The 18,172-nt window shown below is 41.4% G+C and overlaps 1 protein-coding gene across 1 annotated transcript; it reads right to left on the bottom strand.

Moving 5' to 3' along the window:
* Positions 1-1,199: 1,199 nt before the first annotated feature.
* Positions 1,200-14,288, bottom strand: LOC116412223. The gene is made up of 7 exons (XM_031905965.1): positions 14,239-14,288; positions 13,446-13,672; positions 11,503-11,574; positions 10,292-10,564; positions 7,382-7,462; positions 4,845-4,944; positions 1,200-2,432 (listed from the first exon to the last, which is right to left on the bottom strand). Exons 2-7 carry the CDS (start codon positions 13,654-13,656, stop codon positions 2,234-2,236), a joined length of 936 nt encoding a protein of 311 aa, XP_031761825.1. The 5' UTR covers positions 13,657-13,672; positions 14,239-14,288; the 3' UTR covers positions 1,200-2,233.
* Positions 14,289-18,172: the final 3,884 nt, after the last annotated feature.

The raw sequence follows: 18,172 nt of genomic DNA, 5'->3' as shown, positions 1-18,172 counted from the left end.
CAGAACAGGACGGTTCAAGCCAAGGCCTCAAGGACTTAAGTGACCAGTTATTAGATTTACCCTCAACTTGAGGAAATTTAGCTCAATCAGAATGAGAAAGGGGCTGATTAACTAACATAGGGACAACATTGATCTAGTGCAGTGCTGTCCAACTTCTGTTGTACCGAGGGCCGGAATTTTTCCGACCTACGTGGTGGAGGGCCGATAATGGAAGCCAGTTTTGACCACTCCCCTTTTTGAAACCGCACCCACTTGAAACCACACCCATGTTATCACATGACCATACCCATATTAATGGTTGTAGTACAGCAAAAACCTGCCATACTCTGCCTGCCCTACCCTGCCTGTGTGCCATACTCTGCCTTCCCTACCCTGCCTGTGTGTGCCATACTCTGCCTGCCCTACCCTGCCTGCGTGCCATACTTTCACTGTGTGTGCCATTCTTGGCTTGTTTGTGCCATACTTGGCCTGTGTGTGCCATACTCTGCCTGCCCTACCCTACCTGTGTGTGCCATACTCTGCTTTCCCTACCCTGCCTGTGTGTGCCATACTCTGCCTTCCCTACCCTGCCTGCGTGTGCCATACTTTCACTGTGTGTGCCATTCTTGGCTGGTTTGTGCCAAACTTGGCCTGTGTGTGCCATACTCTGCCTTCCCTACCCTGCCTGTGTGTGCCATACTCTGCTTGCCCTATGCTCACACACAGGCAGCCTACAGTGACACAATGCTGGCACTGCTCCTACAGTCTGCACAATAACTATATATTAAAAAAACTTTTTAATTGCAGTACCACCTCAGTATATGTTCTTTTTGAAGCATGCAGGGATTATTTGTGGGTTTCTACTGCTCCTGAGGTGTGAACAGGGGAACAATGGGGGTGATTACAGCCTGAGCCTGAGGTGTGAACACTGCAGGGGGTGAACAATGCAGAGATTAAAAGGTGTGAACAACACAGGGGATTACATGTTTAAACAATACAGAGGGATTACAGCCTGAATCTGAGGTGAGAACCATGCAGGGGGGGGCAGTTAATCACAGTACTGATACCATTTAAAGCTTACACAAGAGTAAGCCATCAAAGCAGCCAGACAGGTGGGGGGCCACACATAGGGGGGCGGGCCGCCAGTTGGACAGCACTGATCTAGTGCATTTACACATAGCAGCCAATGAGATCTTTGCTTTTGCTTTCAGTAATGCTGATTGGTTGCTTTTGGTAAAGGCGCTAACGCAGTATCTCCTTCGTCAGTGCATTAGTACCTTGGACAAGAAATGGCAAAAATATACCGCAATCCGGGAATAACCCAAAAATAATAATATATAATAATGGTTATTGTAACTTTTCTATTGAAACAATTATGGTTTGGTAAAAGCTTTGTTACAGTAACACTCTATGGAGTTAGTGTTGCTTGCTGTTATCAAGCTGAGGCTTTCTAAACCTTGTGAAAACATCCGACTTACAACCAACAAATTACTTTTACCTCTTCTTACAGAGAATTCCATAACCCAATTGACCTTACACTACAGAGACCCTTCCTATGCTGATGCGGAAATCTCCTCTCCTCTATTCTCAGTTGATGTCATCCTATCAGCTGCATGGTTCTAGGTCATCAAACCAGTTGGTCAGATGGCCAAATTGGATAAAAGGAAACACTCTTAACTCACACAACAATTGTTAATGGCCATATATTACCACCAGTGGGTTGACTTGAAACCTGTGGGATCCATTTGTTGAGTGGTAGAAGAAGAAGAAGAAAATAAGCACTAGGTGTGGATATGGCCAAGTGGTGGGTTAAATTTTAAGCTGAGGGCCTTGCCTTTGGAGATGACCCCTAGTCTGTGGTCCCCAATCTCTCCCAAATATGTTTCTAGTGGTAAGTCTACTTGGGTGTGGATCATAAAACAGAAGAGGACTTCAGGCTGGGTTGAGAAGAAGCAAGTTAGGCTGATATTTGGGTTGAAAATATAGGGTTACTAAATGAACACTTAACTATATGAATGTGTCATGGCAAAACCTTAGTGACCCAATGGAGACAATGGAGGGCCCAAATCACAGTGCTACATACAGGGGCATTAAGGATGTGTGTGATTGATTGATTAATGAGCTCTACAGGAGGGAAAGCCTAGTGGGTTCTACACAGAGTTTTGCCTTGGGACCTATATAGTATATCCACTGAAAGCACACAGGTCATTTCCCATGATCCCTAAACTTTGCACAAAATTGGATGAAATGATTATTAGTGGAGAGCAGTTCCCTGGGGCTCAGCGTCGGCCTCCGCGGTCCCGCCATGTAGATCCCCATTGGAACTTCCTGGAATATGTCCGTTACTTCCTGGTCCGTCTTCATTGGTAAGGTTGTTCATCGGAATCTGTTCACCCGAATCCTGAGTATCCAATGTCTGGGCCGGACCATAATCTCTAGTCTTTGGTTTCCTGCTAGTAAAACCAAATGAAAAAAGGTAAATTATTTCATTTAGGGGCGCATTTAAACAGCAATTTTAAGAACCATTTGATTTTTTTTTTTTACTTCTAGATATTTTTTAAAATTTACGAATAGGTTTTTGCCAGTACTCGATTTTTCTGATATTGATTCTCGAAAAATTTGAGCTTTTCGGAAATTTCCCCCCCCCCACCCAATTTTTTTTTCGAAAATAACTCCCATAATTTGAGATTTATTTTTTTTAATTTTTTTAATGTTTGATTAACTTTTTTTTGTCAAAAAATTTTTTTTTTTAGCAGGTTTGATCTGTCGAGTACCATTGAGTCCTATGGAGGCTTAGAATAGTAGACAAATAGAAAAGTCAGTGACAGCCTTTCAAAAAGAAGTCAACCCCCCATTGGTTTCTGTAGTTAATCCCCTCATTTGTTTCTGTTTCACCCAGTTTCAAGAAGAAGTCAATACCCCCATTGTTTTCTGTTTCACCCAGTTTCAAGAAGAAGTCAATACCCTCATTGTTTTCTGTTTCACCCAGTTTCAAGAAGAAGTCAATACCCTCATTGTTTTCTGTTTCACCCAGTTTCAAGAAGAAGTCAATACCCCCATTGTTTTCTGTTTCACCCAGTTTCAAGAAGAAGTCAATACCCTCATTGTTTTCTGTTTCACCCAGTTTCAAGAAGAAGTCAATACCCTCATTGTTTTCTGTTTCACCCAGTTTCAAGAAGAAGTCAATACCCCCATTGTTTTCTGTTTCACCCAGTTTCAAGAAGAAGTTAATCCCCTCATTGTTTTCTGTTTCACCCAATTTCAAGAAGAAGTCAATCCCCTCATTGTTTTCTGTTTCACCCAATTTCAAGGAGAAGTTAATCCCCTCATTTGTTTCTATTTCACCCAGTTTCAAGAAGAAGTCAATACCCCCATTGTTTTCTGTTTCACCCAGTTTCAAGAAGAAGTCAATACCCCCATTGTTTTCTGTTTCACCCAGTTTCAAGAAGAAGTTAATCCCCTCATTGTTTTCTGTTTCACCCAATTTCAAGAAGAAGTCAATCCCCTCATTGTTTTCTGTTTCACCCAATTTCAAGGAGAAGTTAATCCCCTCATTTGTTTCTGTTTCACCCAGTTTCAAGAAGTTAATCCCCTCATTGTTTCTGTTTCACCCAGTTTCAAGATGAAGTTAATCCCCTCATTGTTTTCTGTTGCACCCAGTTTCAAGAAGAAGTCAATACCCCATTGTTTTCTGTTGCACCCAGTTTCAAGAAGAAGTCAATACCCCCATTGTTTTCTGTTTCACCCAGTTTCAAGAAGAAGTCAATACCCCCATTGTTTTCTGTTTCACCCAGTTTCAAGAAGAAGTCAATACCCCCATTGTTTTCTGTTTCACCCAGTTTCAAGAAGAAGTCAATACCCCCATTGTTTTCTGTTTCACCCAGTTTCAAGAAGAAGTCAATACCCCATTGTTTTCTGTTTCACCCAGTTTCAAGAAGAAGTCAATCCCCTCATTGTTTCTGTTTCACCCAGTTTCAAGAAGAAGTCAATCCTCTCATTGTTTCTGTTTCACCCAGTTTCAAGAAGAGGTCAATCCCCTCATTGTTTTCTGTTTCAACAAGTTTCAAGAAGTCAATCCCCTCATTGTTTTCTGTTTCACCCAGTTTCAGGAAGAAGTTAATCATGTCATTGTCTATTCTTCCATGTATTTAGCCCATTTGTTCCCATGCACAAATAGGACATGACTATGAAATAGGCCAAATGGTTAGAAGCATGAGAGCCCATCTGGAGTTTTCCTGGTATCCTGATAGGCCTGTGCAACACTGTCAAGAGCAGGGATCCCCAACCTTTTTTACTTGTGAACCACATTGGGATGTAAAAAGTGTTGGGGAGCCACACAAGCATGAAAAAAGTTCTTTGGGGATGCCAATAAGGGCTGTGATTGGCTATTTGGCTCAGGGCACCACTGGGAGCAACATCAAAGGGGGTGGTGAGCAACATGTTGCCCCTGAGCCACTGGTTGCCACTTATCTAGTTTTGACCCGGATAGCCCGGTTTTCAGAAGGGCTGTCCAGGCCAAAACCTCCTGCCCGGTCGCCCCCCCCATGATGTCACAACCCCACCTTTTCCCCACCCTATGATGTCACAGTCCCACCTTTTCCCTGACCCTTGCCTGGTGAAGAAAACCGGCAAATGTGGCAACCCTTGTTAGGGATCACTAGGCTAAAGGGATTACTAGATATTTTTTTCTCTGTTGTCAAATTGTGCACATTTATAAATAGGCAAAGTAAACAAGATACATGGATTGTACCAAGGTACTGCGGGGTAATGTGGTACATTTTATGGCAAACCTTTTTTAAATAAGTCCTTTAGTCTCAAAGAATCTGAAACGATGAACTAGTGTGAGAGAACTAGATGATACTCACGTGTTGCAAATCCTATAAAGAGCTCCGATAAAAACCACGACTACCGCACTGACACCAAAAACACCGTAGCAATGTCTTCCTTTTGGCTCAGACTGTCTTTCTGAAATGGTAAGATACGTTATGGCTGTGTTGTACTGACAAACCCCGGCAAAATATCAAGTTTTACTTCTGAACATTTACAGCCAACTGGTGCCGCAGAACAGGACGGTTCAAGCCAAGGCCTCAAGGACTTAAGTGACCAGTTATTAGATTTACCCTCAACTTGAGGAAATTTAGCTCAATCAGAATGAGAAAGGGGCTGATTAACTAACATAGGGACAACATTGATCTAGTGCAGTGCTGTCCAACTTCTGTTGTACCGAGGGCCGGAATTTTTCCGACCTACGTGGTGGAGGGCCGATAATGGAAGCCAGTTTTGACCACTCCCCTTTTTGAAACCGCACCCACTTGAAACCACACCCATGTTATCACATGACCATACCCATATTAATGGTTGTAGTACAGCAAAAACCTGCCATACTCTGCCTGCCCTACCCTGCCTGTGTGCCATACTCTGCCTTCCCTACCCTGCCTGTGTGTGCCATACTCTGCCTGCCCTACCCTGCCTGCGTGCCATACTTTCACTGTGTGTGCCATTCTTGGCTTGTTTGTGCCATACTTGGCCTGTGTGTGCCATACTCTGCCTGCCCTACCCTACCTGTGTGTGCCATACTCTGCTTTCCCTACCCTGCCTGTGTGTGCCATACTCTGCCTTCCCTACCCTGCCTGCGTGTGCCATACTTTCACTGTGTGTGCCATTCTTGGCTGGTTTGTGCCAAACTTGGCCTGTGTGTGCCATACTCTGCCTGCCCTACTCTGCCTGTGTGTGCCATACTCTGCCTTCCCTACCCTGCCTGTGTGTGCCATACTCTGCTTGCCCTATGCTCACACACAGGCAGCCTACAGTGACACAATGCTGGCACTGCTCCTACAGTCTGCACAATAACTATATATTAAAAAAACTTTTTAATTGCAGTACCACCTCAGTATATGTTCTTTTTGAAGCATGCAGGGATTATTTGTGGGTTTCTACTGCTCCTGAGGTGTGAACAGGGGAACAATGGGGGTGATTACAGCCTGAGCCTGAGGTGTGAACACTGCAGGGGGTGAACAATGCAGAGATTAAAAGGTGTGAACAACACAGGGGATTACATGTTTAAACAATACAGAGGGATTACAGCCTGAATCTGAGGTGATAACCATGCAGGGGGGGCAGTTAATCTCAGTACTGATACCATTTAAAGCTTACACAAGAGTAAGCCATCAAAGCAGCCAGACAGGTGGGGGGCCACACATAGGGGGGCGGGCCGCCAGTTGGACAGCACTGATCTAGTGCATTTACACATAGCAGCCAATGAGATCTTTGCTTTTGCTTTCAGTAATGCTGATTGGTTGCTTTTGGTAAAGGCGCTAACGCAGTATCTCCTTCGTCAGTGCATTAGTACCTTGGACAAGAAATGGCAAAAATATACCGCAATCCGGGAATAACCCAAAAATAATAATATATAATAATGGTTATTGTAACTTTTCTATTGAAACAATTATGGTTTGGTAAAAGCTTTGTTACAGTAACACTCTATGGAGTTAGTGTTGCTTGCTGTTATCAAGCTGAGGCTTTCTAAACCTTGTGAAAACATCCGACTTACAACCAACAAATTACTTTTACCTCTTCTTACAGAGAATTCCATAACCCAATTGACCTTACACTACAGAGACCCTTCCTATGCTGATGCGGAAATCTCCTCTCCTCTATTCTCAGTTGATGTCATCCTATCAGCTGCATGGTTCTAGGTCATCAAACCAGTTGGTCAGATGGCCAAATTGGATAAAAGGAAACACTCTTAACTCACACAACAATTGTTAATGGCCATATATTACCACCAGTGGGTTGACTTGAAACCTGTGGGATCCATTTGTTGAGTGGTAGAAGAAGAAGAAGAAAATAAGCACTAGGTGTGGATATGGCCAAGTGGTGGGTTAAATTTTAAGCTGAGGGCCTTGCCTTTGGAGATGACCCCTAGTCTGTGGTCCCCAATCTCTCCCAAATATGTTTCTAGTGGTAAGTCTACTTGGGTGTGGATCATAAAACAGAAGAGGACTTCAGGCTGGGTTGAGAAGAAGCAAGTTAGGCTGATATTTGGGTTGAAAATATAGGGTTACTAAATGAACACTTAACTATATGAATGTGTCATGGCAAAACCTTAGTGACCCAATGGAGACAATGGAGGGCCCAAATCACAGTGCTACATACAGGGGCATTAAGGATGTGTGTGATTGATTGATTAATGAGCTCTACAGGAGGGAAAGCCTAGTGGGTTCTACACAGAGTTTTGCCTTGGGACCTATATAGTATATCCACTGAAAGCACACAGGTCATTTCCCATGATCCCAGACGTATTTCAAGGGGAAGGTGGTAAGTGGAAGGGGCTCCTTTGCAGCCAGTACCCCAACATATACTTGCATTTGAGCATCAATGACTGTGAACTCTGATGGCAAACCTGTTGTTTCAGTCGGGGCCATTGTGCTGGTCTGTATAGTGCTTCTAAAGGATTCCTTCTTTCTTTCATTGGTTCTCTTCACTGAAAGACAAAGAATATGTAATTAGAGATGGTTTATGTCTTCATCTAAAATTAAACCCATCTTTGTTTTCTATTTCACCCAGTTTCAAAAGGAAATTAATCCCATCATTGTTTTCTATTTCACCCAGTTTCAAGGGGAAATTAGTCCCATCATTGTTTTCTATTTCACCCAGTTTCAAGGGGAAATTAATCCCATCATTGTTTTCTATTTCACCCAGTTTCAAGGGGAAATGAATCCCATCATTGTTTTCTATTTCACACAGTTTCAAGGGGAAATTAATCCCATCATTGTTTTCTATTTCACCCAGTTTCAAGGGGAAATTAATCACATCATTGTTTTCTATTTCACCCAGTTTCAAGGGGAAGTTAATCCCATCATTGTTTTCTATTTCACCCAGTTTCAAGGGGAAGTTAATCCCATCATTGTTTTCTATTTCACCCAGTTTCAAGGGGAAGTTAATCCCCTCATTGTTTTCTATTTCACCCAGTTTCAAGGGGAAATGAATCTCATCATTGTTTTCTATTTCACCCAGTTTCAAGGGGAAGTTAATCCCATCATTGTTTTCTATTTCACCCAGTTTCAAGGGGAAATGAATCTCATCATTGTTTTCTATTTCACCCAGTTTCAAGGGGAAGTTAATCCCATCATTGTTTTCTATTTCACCCAGTTTCAAGGGGAAATTAATCCTATCATTGTTTTCTATTTCACACAGTTTCAAGGGGAAGTTAATCCCATCATTGTTTTCTATTTCACCCAGTTTCAAGGGGAAATTAATCCTATCATTGTTTTCTATTTCACACAGTTTCAAGGGGAAGTTAATCCCATCATTGTTTTCTATTTCACCCAGTTTCAAGGGGAAATTAATCCTATCATTGTTTTCTATTTCACACAGTCTCAAGGGGAAGTTAATCCCATCATTGTTTTCTATTTCACCCAGTTTCAAGGGGAAATGAATCCCATCATTGTTTTCTATTTTACCCAGTTTCAAGGGGAAATGAATACCATCATTGTTTTCTATTTTACCCAGTTTCAAGGGGAAATTAATCCCATCATTGTTTTCTATTTCACCCAGTTTCAAGGGGAAATTAATCTCATCATTGTTTTCTATTTCACACAGTTTCAAGGGGAAGTTAATCCCATCATTGTTTTCTATTTCACCCAGTTTCAAGGGGAAATTAATCCTATCATTGTTTTCTATTTCACACAGTTTCAAGGGGAAGTTAATCCCATCATTGTTTTCTATTTCACCCAGTTTCAAGGGGAAATTAATCCTATCATTGTTTTCTATTTCACACAGTTTCAAGGGGAAGTTAATCCCATCATTGTTTTCTATTTCACCCAGTTTCAAGGGGAAATTAATCCTATCATTGTTTTCTATTTCACACAGTTTCAAGGGGAAGTTAATCCCATCATTGTTTTCTATTTCACCCAGTTTCAAGGGGAAATTAATCCCATCATTGTTTTCTATTTCACCCAGTTTCAAGGGGAAGTTAATCCCATCATTGTTTTCTATTTTACCCAGTTTCAAGGGGAAATTAATCCCTTCATTGTTTTCTATTTCACGCAGTTTCAAGGGGAAATTAATCCCATCATTGTTTTCTATTTCACCCAGTTTCAAGGGGAAGTTAATCCCCTCATTGTTTTCTATTTCACCCAGTTTCAAGGGGAAATTAATCCCATCATTGTTTTCTATTTTACCCAGTTTCAAGGGGAAATTAATCCCATCATTGTTTTCTATTTCACACAGTTTCAAGGGGAAGTTAATCCCCTCATTGTTTTCTATTTCACACAGTTTCAAGGGGAAGTTAATCCCATCATTGTTTTCTATTTCACACAGTTTCAAGGGGAAGTTAATCCCATCATTGTTTTCTATTTCACACAGTTTCAAGGGGAAGTTAATCCCATCATTGTTTTCTATTTCACACAGTTTCAAGGGGAAGTTAATCCCATCATTGTTTTCTATTTCACCCAGTTTCAAGGGGAAATGAATCCCATCATTGTTTTCTATTTCACACAGTTTCAAGGGGAAATGAATCCCATCATTGTTTTCTATTTTACCCAGTTTCAAGGGGAAATTAATCCTATCATTGTTTTCTATTTCACACAGTTTCAAGGGGAAGTTAATCCCATCATTGTTTTCTATTTCACCCAGTTTCAAGGGGAAATTAATCCCATCATTGTTTTCTATTTCACCCAGTTTCAAGGGGAAGTTAATCCCCTCATTGTTTTCTATTTCACACAGTTTCAAGGGGAAGTTAATTCCCATCATTGTTTTCTATTTCACCCAGTTTCAAGGGGAAGTTAATCCCCTCATTGTTTTCTATTTCACCCAGTTTCAAGGGGAAGTTAACCCCTCATTGTTTCTATTTCACACAGTTTCAAGGGGAAGTTAATCCCCTCATTGTTTTCTATTTCACACAGTTTCAAGGGGAAGTTAATCCCCTCATTGTTTTCTATTTCACACAGTTTCAAGTGAATCACAAACACATTATTGTTTTCCAAGAATGAGGGCCAATTCTCCTAAAATGGCTGCTAAAGCACTTCCTGTTTGGGAAAAAAAAGAGGATTCATGGAAATGAAAATCTTGTTTAAATTTCACAATTTTTCGAGAAATACATTTTCACAATCCCACAATTACATATATATTACCCAATAACAGCAAGCAGGCAGCCGCCATTTTGTGGGCACGGTTTGTAAGGCTATCTTTGTATCACCCCAAAGTCTTGGGTGCCAGAATGGGTGACCTGATGGCCATGCCCAAAAGAAAGTAGCATGGCAGAGAACCAGTGGGAATGAGAAAAGGCTACAGTATGTCATGTGACCCTTACCAGGGGTAAGATGGATTAGGATTGGTTTATTCCTCACTTGGTTTTCCACAGTATATTCCACATAGAGCGCCGGGCAGGTCCCATTGACCCCAACAGGGCTGCTGATATCCACCCAGGTCTCATTTATGTAGCAGATTGTGAAGACGCCCAGGTAATACTTTGATTCTGGGCAGGTTACTGTGTCATCCACTTCAGCAGAACTAAAGGAGCTTGCACTTCTAACGATCAATAGTGACTTTGTAACAGAGACCAGTTCTCTACATGTACCAGGAGCTGAGGGAGGAGAAACATATACACACAATGTTAAAGAAACCCAAGAGAGAAGATATATAAAGTTTATTTAATTAGGGATTAAATATACCCAAATGCATGGAGTAATATCAGGTTAAAGGGGTTGTTCACCTTCAACTACAGAGAAAAGGGAATCATTTAACCATGAAATAAACCCAATAGGGCTGTTCTGCCCCAATAAGGGGTAATTATATCTTAGTTGGGATCAAGTACAGGTACTGTTTTATTATTACAGAGAAAAGGGGAATCATTTAACCATTAAATAAACCCAATAGGGCTGTTCTGCCCCAATAAGGGGTAATTATATCTTAGTTGGGATCAAGTACAGGTACTGTTTTATTATTACAGAGAAAAGGGAATCATTTAACCATGAAATAAACCCAATAGGGCTGTTCTGCCCCAATAAGGGGTAATTATATCTTAGTTGGGATCAAGTACAGGTACTGTTTTATTATTACAGAGAAAAGGGAATCATTTAACCATTAAATAAACCCAATAGGGCTGTTCTGCCCCAATAAGGGGTAATTATATCTTAGTTGGGATCAAGTACAGGTACTGTTTTATTATTACAGAGAAAAGGGAATCATTTAACCATGAAATAAACCCAATAGGGCTGTTCTGCCCCAATAAGGGGTAATTATATCTTAGTTGGGATCAAGTACAGGTACTGTTTTATTATTACAGAGAAAAGGGAATCATTTAACCATGAAATAAACCCAATAGGGCTGTTCTGCCCCAATAAGGGGTAATTATATCTTAGTTGGGATCAAGTACAGGTACTGTTTTATTATTACAGAGAAAAGGGATTCATTTTAAAAAAAATTGAACCATTTACTTAAAATGGAGTCTGGAAAGCAGGTTTCTGGATACGGGATCCTATGCATCAAGTCATATTAGAAGCAGAGTTTATAGGTACTTACATTCTTGTTCAGATTGTCCATTTGTAACACAAATTAGAGCCATAAAGATGCAGAAGAGAAATGAAGTAGGACCTGTAATTATATACAAACAATAAAAATGAATTTACTATACAATTGCCTAATTAATCTCTATGCCATATCCAGATTATAGTTACATCAAGCAGGCAGCCGCCATTTTGTGTACACTGTTATTAAAGCAAAGCTTTGTATCACCACAAACTCCTATGCATTTGCCATCTAGGTGATATCTAGGAAGTGCTGCTGAATGGAAAGTTAAGTAATTGTAATTAGCAATCTGAGCTGTCAATCAATATATGATTGACAGCTCTGATTTTGAAATACATTTATAACGGGTATGGCTGACTTAATTAAAAAAAAGAATTTGGGTTTCATGTTTATTTAATTTTTTTTTTAAAGGGTAAATTTTTTATTGTTTTACAACATGACAAAACAAAGATACAAACAGTGTTCAGTGTATTGATATTGGAATGGTGTCAGTTCAGGTTTGGGTTAATGCAGACAAGGGAACTAAAGCTAGGCATTGTGGTTGTCACAGTGTAGGTGGCTGTGTTTAGTTCTGTCGAGTCAGTCACACTTAGGGGCTGATTTACTAAGACACGATTTCGAATCCGATTTGGAAAAATTCCGATTGGAAACGAACATTTTGCGACTTTTTCGGCGTCTTTGCGATTTTTGCGTAAAAACGCGAGTTTTTTGGCGTCTTTACGATTTTTGCGTAAAAACGCGAGTTTTTCGTAGCCATTACGAAAGTTGCGCAAAGTCGCGCCTTTTTCGTAGCGTTAAAACTTAAAAGGCGCGACGTTTCGCTCAAGTTTTAACGCTACGAAAAAATCGCGACTTTGCGCAACTTTCGTAATGGCTACGAAAAACTCAAGTTTTTACGAAAAAATCGTAAAGACGCCGAAAAAATCGCAAAAAATACGAAAAAGTCGTAAAGACGCCGAAAAAAATCGCAAAATTACCGATCATTACGAAAAAAACGCAATCGGACACATTCGGCCAGTTCGTGGGTTAGTAAATGTGCCCCGTAATAAGCTATGCGTCCAGATTATCTTGGTTATACCAATTTTCCCAGATTTTGTCAAACTTGTCGTATGCGCCCCTTGTTTCGTAGGTTAGTTTGATAAGAGGAAGAGCTCCATCTACCAGCCTTCTCCAGAATGTTAGGGAGGGGAGAGTGTCTCCCATCCAGTGCATAATTACAGTTTTTTTTGCGTAAAACATGAGTGTACGCAGCCTAACTCTGGCCGCATTGGTGGGTAGCATTTCATCTATAACTCCTAACAAGCAGGTTATTGGGTCTACTATCTGTGGTGTACCCAGTTCATTTGCTAGGACTTTTATTATACAGCTTTATATGTGTGGGTGACGGGTCCCCTTTAATACCAGCCTTGGCAAATGGGTGGGGAAATGGGCAGAGTGGGAAGGGAAATGGGCAGGGGCAGTACAAGTATCTCATAATATGTAACATATATACTGTATATAACAACAGAACATTCCCAGGCAAGGATATACCGGATTGTGATCTTCTCAAATCAATGGATCAGTCTGCTGACTTAAGGTGACCATACATGATAAGATCTGCTTGCTTGGTGACGTTACCAAGCGAGCAGATCTTCTCCTAATAACCTATGGGTAGGCAATATTGGGCTAATTTGGTCATTTGGCCCTGGGGCCAAACGATCGATTTAGAACAGTGGGTATGGGCTCCCGTTGGTTCAGGGACCGCATCAATGAGCCAATGTGGTCCCCGATCTGACGGAAAATCAAACCAACCCGATTTCAGGCCAGATGTCGGTCGGGCCGGCCTGTTGTTAGTGCCCATACACGGGCCGATAAGCTGCCGAATCGGTTTAATGGATCCATGTTGACAGCTACAATTGGCCCGTGTATGGGCACCTTTACTGTAAGTTGTTTGTTACCTCTGGGAAATCTCTGAGCTCTCTTTGTCCTTCTCCTCAGATAAGTTCCCTCTCTATTTCTTGCCTGATCGAGACTGTTGGACTGGATCGTGTAGAAAGAGCCATTATTCTTCTTTGACTTGTAGTAATTCTGAACCTTCTGAGGAGTTGGGGGCTGTGAGTGGAAGAGGGGATTGGGATCTGTGTTGACCGTCTCTCTTGTCTTTGTCATCTTATTGATGATATTTCTGTAAATATATACAAATACACATTGTAACCAATGTTTACCTGATTTTAATTGTGTACATATAATTGTTTGAAATCCTTATTTCCCTTCTCCTTCTAATTCTTTGCAGCTTTCAAATGGGGGTCACTGACCCCAGCAGCCAAAACCTATTGCTCTGTGAGGCTCCAGTTTTATTGTTATTGTTACTATTTATTCCTCATCTTTCTACTCAGTCCCACTCCTGTTTATATATCAGTCTCTCATTCAAATCACTGCCTGGTTGCTAAGGTAATGTGAACCCTAGCAACCAGGTGCTGATGCTCCAAAGTGGAGAGCTGCTGAAGAAAATTGAAATAATGAGAAAACTACAAATAATAAAAAATGAAGACCAATCTACCATCTCGGTCTTCTCCATCTTGGTCTCATCACAGTGAGTGTTCAGAACATTTCAGTTCCTTTTTTCAAAACAGAACACGGTATTGAAACCTTTGCTTGGTGAACCCCAGACACATCCGGAAGCTGTGGGTCCCCAGAACAATAGATGATATTTGCACAGTAGATGTAGCCAGACTATAGGAGAGAACTTACCATTCCTCCTGTACTGGGTAGCGCAGCATTTTGCTAGAATATCTGTAAACAGAAAATAGCCCTGGTCAGACTGGGAAATAGGCATATTTTTATGCACACGTATGGGATTTGTTATCTGGAAACCCATTATCGAGAAAGTTCCTAATTACAGGAAGGTCATCTCCCATAGAGTCCATTTTAAAAAAGATTTCCTTTTTCTCTGTAATAATAAAACAGTACCTGTAATTGATCCCAACTCTAAGATATAATTACCCCTTATTGGGGGCAGAACAGCCCTATTGGGTTTATTTCATGGTTAAATGATTCCCTTTTCTCTGTAATAATAAAACAGTACCTGTACTTGATCCCAACTAAGATATAATTACCCCTTATTGGGGCAGAACAGCCCTATTGGGTTTATTTAATGGTTAAATGATTCCCTGTTCTCTGTAATAATAAAACAGTACCTGTACTTGATCCCAACTAAGATATAATTACCCCTTATTGGGGGCAGAACAGCCCTATTGGGTTTATTTAATGGTTAAATGATTCCCTTTTCTCTGTAATAATAAAACAGTACCTGTACTTGATCCCAACTAAGATATAATTACCCCTTATTGGGGCAGAACAGCCCTATTGGGTTTATTTAATGGTTAAATGATTCCCTTTTCTCTGTAATAATAAAACAGTACCTGTACTTGATCCCAACTAAGATATAATTACCCCTTATTGGGGCAGAACAGCCCTATTGGGTTTATTTAATGGTTAAATGATTCCCTTTTCTCTGTAATAATAAAACAGTACCTGTACTTGATCCCAACTAAGATATAATTACCCCTTATTGGGGGCAGAACAGCCCTATTGGGTTTATTTAATGGTTAAATGATTCCCTTTTCTCTGTAATAATAAAACAGTACCTGTACTTGATCCCAACTAAGATATAATTACCCCTTATTGGGGCAGAACAGCCCTATTGGGTTTATTTAATGGTTAAATGATTCCCTTTTCTCTGTAATAATAAAACAGTACCTGTACTTGATCCCAACTAAGATATAATTACCCCTTATTGGGGGCAGAACAGCCCTATTGGGTTTATTTAATGGTTAAATGATTCCCTTTTCTCTGTAATAATAAAACAGTACCTGTACTTGATCCCAACTAAGATATAATTACCCCTTATTGGGGGCAGAACAGCCCTATTCAGATTTCTCACTTCCAATTAGATAGAAGCACCTTCCACTTAATATGGAGAAAAAAGTATACTACAGGGAGTGTGCAGGATCAAAAGAACAAATGTAAAAATTATATTGATTAGTGGAAAATTACCACCAAGCGATCCATGAATGCACAACTCATTCTGATATATCAGATGACCAAACTGTATACTGTATGTAATATATTGTAGTTTTAGAAATAGCAGAGAGCTTAAAAAGGTGGCCTGTGTGTAAAACCATAACTAAAGCCGGGCACTAAAGATATCAGAATAGCAATGGGGACTGTGAGGAGGTTCCTCGGGTACAGATTTTAGTTGCCGTCAGATGGCTAAGAAAGTTATTAGTAGAACCTGCTAAATAATGTAAATAAATATTTTCACTGTTCCTTTTCTATCGTGTAGCCAGAACAAAGCAGCTGCAACATAATAACTCATCCTGCTGGTGAAATCCTTCACGAAACAAGTATGGGAACCAATCAGAGTAATCATTAAATGCCCGTACATGTACAATCATGTAAGGCAGTGCTGTCCAACTTCTGTTGTACCGAGGGCCGGAATTTTTCCGACCTACGTGGTGGAGGGCCGATAATGGAAGCCAGTTTTGACCACTCCCCTTTTTGAAACTGCACCCACTTGAAACCACACCCATGTTATCACATGACCATACCCATATTAATGGTTGTAGTACAGCAAAAACCTGCCATACTCTGCCTGCCCTACCCTGCCTGTGTGTGCCATACTCTGCCTTCCCTACCCTGCCTGTGTGTGCCATACTCTGCCTTCCCTACCCTGCCTGTGTGTGCCATACTCTGCCTTCCCTACCCTGCCTGTGTGTGCCATACTCTGCCTGCCCTACCCTGCCTGTGTGTGCCATACACTGCCTTCCCTACCCTGCCTGTGTGCCATACTTGGCTGGTTTGTGCCATACTTGGCCTGTGTGTGCCATACTCTGCCTGCCCTACCCTGCCTGTGTGTGCCATACTCTGCCTTCCCTACCCTGCCTGCATGTGCCATAATTTCACTGTGTTTGCCATTCTTGACTGGTTTGTGCCATACTTGGCCTGTGTGTGCCATACTCTGCCTGTGTGTGCCATACTCTGCCTTCCCTACCCTGCCTGTGTGTGCCATACTCTGCTTGCCCTATGATGCCTGTGTGTATGGCACACACAGGCAGCCTACTGTGACACAATGCTGGCACTGCTCCTACAGTCTGCACAATAACTATATATTAAAAAACTTTTTAATTGCAGTACCACCTTAGTATATGTTCTTTTTGTAGTGTGCAGGGTGTATTTGTGGGTTTCTACTGCTCCTGAGGTGTGAACAGGGGAACAATATGGGTGATTACAGCCTGAGCCTGAGGTGTGAACACTGCAGGGGGGGGAACAATGCAGAGATTAAAAGGTGTGAAAAACACAGGGGATTACATATTTAAACAATACAGGGGGATTACAGCCTGAATCTGAGGTGAGAACCATGCAGGGGGGGCAGTTAATCTCAGTACTGATACCATTTAAAGCTTACACAAGAGTAAGCCATCAAAGCAGCCAGACAGGTGGGGGGCCACACAGAGGGGGGTCGCGGGCCGCCAGTTGGACAGCACTGATGTAAGGTATAAGAATGTGCCCTACCTGCAATAAACTGCACTTCTCTGTACAGACGTAACTATGTAGTAGAGCTTTAGGATTTTTGCTTCTCGTTTGATGGGATCTCTGCCTGTGGACTCCCCAGACAAAGAATAAAGGGACCTGGCATGACGGTAAACTTTTTACCTAGATCTTTCTGTTTCTGGAGAAGTCCATGGTTGCCATGAGGTGAGGACCTTGTCTACCAATCCATCTGAGAGCTGATACCTGCTCTGCGTTGTTCTTTGTTGATAGATGCTTTGTGCAGAGAAGACTCCTGACCGTATTGCTAACTCTAGATATGGCAATATTTTCTTTTGCTGTTTACCCAATGAGACCGAGAGCTGAGGTTTAGCTTCAGGGTTCCAGGGGTTCTTTATAAAGGGCAGTTCTAGCTATACTTCTCAGCAAAATGATGAACTCTTTAGCACTTATTCTCCTGACTGATTTAAGAAGAATACATTGGCAGAAATGAGATACTCATATCAATAATAAAATGTCTATTAATGAATTTACTAATTAGCCGGGAACACTGGGGTTTAATGGTACAGGTGGAATCAGTAGGCAGTGGCAATTTGTTAGGGCTAGTGGGTCTATTAAAGAACAGGGGTGCTGGCCCAGGGAAGGAGGATAGGGATTAAAGTCACTGGACCATCTACTCGTAATTTTCCTTCATTCTTCTCTAAGGCTGAAGGCACAGGGTGTTTTGCCCACTGACATTTTTCAACCAGGGGCGAATTGCCCCTGCACCCACCCATTGAAAGCAATGGTACTGACTGACTACTGACTCGTCAGTCAGCTGAGTCAATGGCAACACAGCCAGTACCAATGAATTACCTACAGCAGTACAGTAATACTACTGTGGTTCCAGTTCCAACTTAAGGTGGACTTGAGCAGAACCTGGGCTAAATTCCACATCCTTGACATTCAAAACGGACCCCCCCCCCCCCCGACACACACAGAAAGGAGGGGATTTTAGTTGGATTTCATGAAGCTAAGAAAGTTATGTATATGTACACCCTTCAACAACAAACCAGTCAAACTGGTCTTCACAGAAGCTTTTTGCAGCCTCCAGTGTTATAAGATTTTCCTCATAAGAAAACCCTGCCAACGAGGT

The sequence above is a fragment of the Xenopus tropicalis genome, chromosome 7, assembly GCF_000004195.4.
Source record: "Xenopus tropicalis strain Nigerian chromosome 7, UCB_Xtro_10.0, whole genome shotgun sequence".
Classification (NCBI taxonomy): domain Eukaryota; kingdom Metazoa; phylum Chordata; class Amphibia; order Anura; family Pipidae; genus Xenopus; species Xenopus tropicalis.
This window is presented reverse-complemented; position numbering and strand designations above follow the sequence as displayed.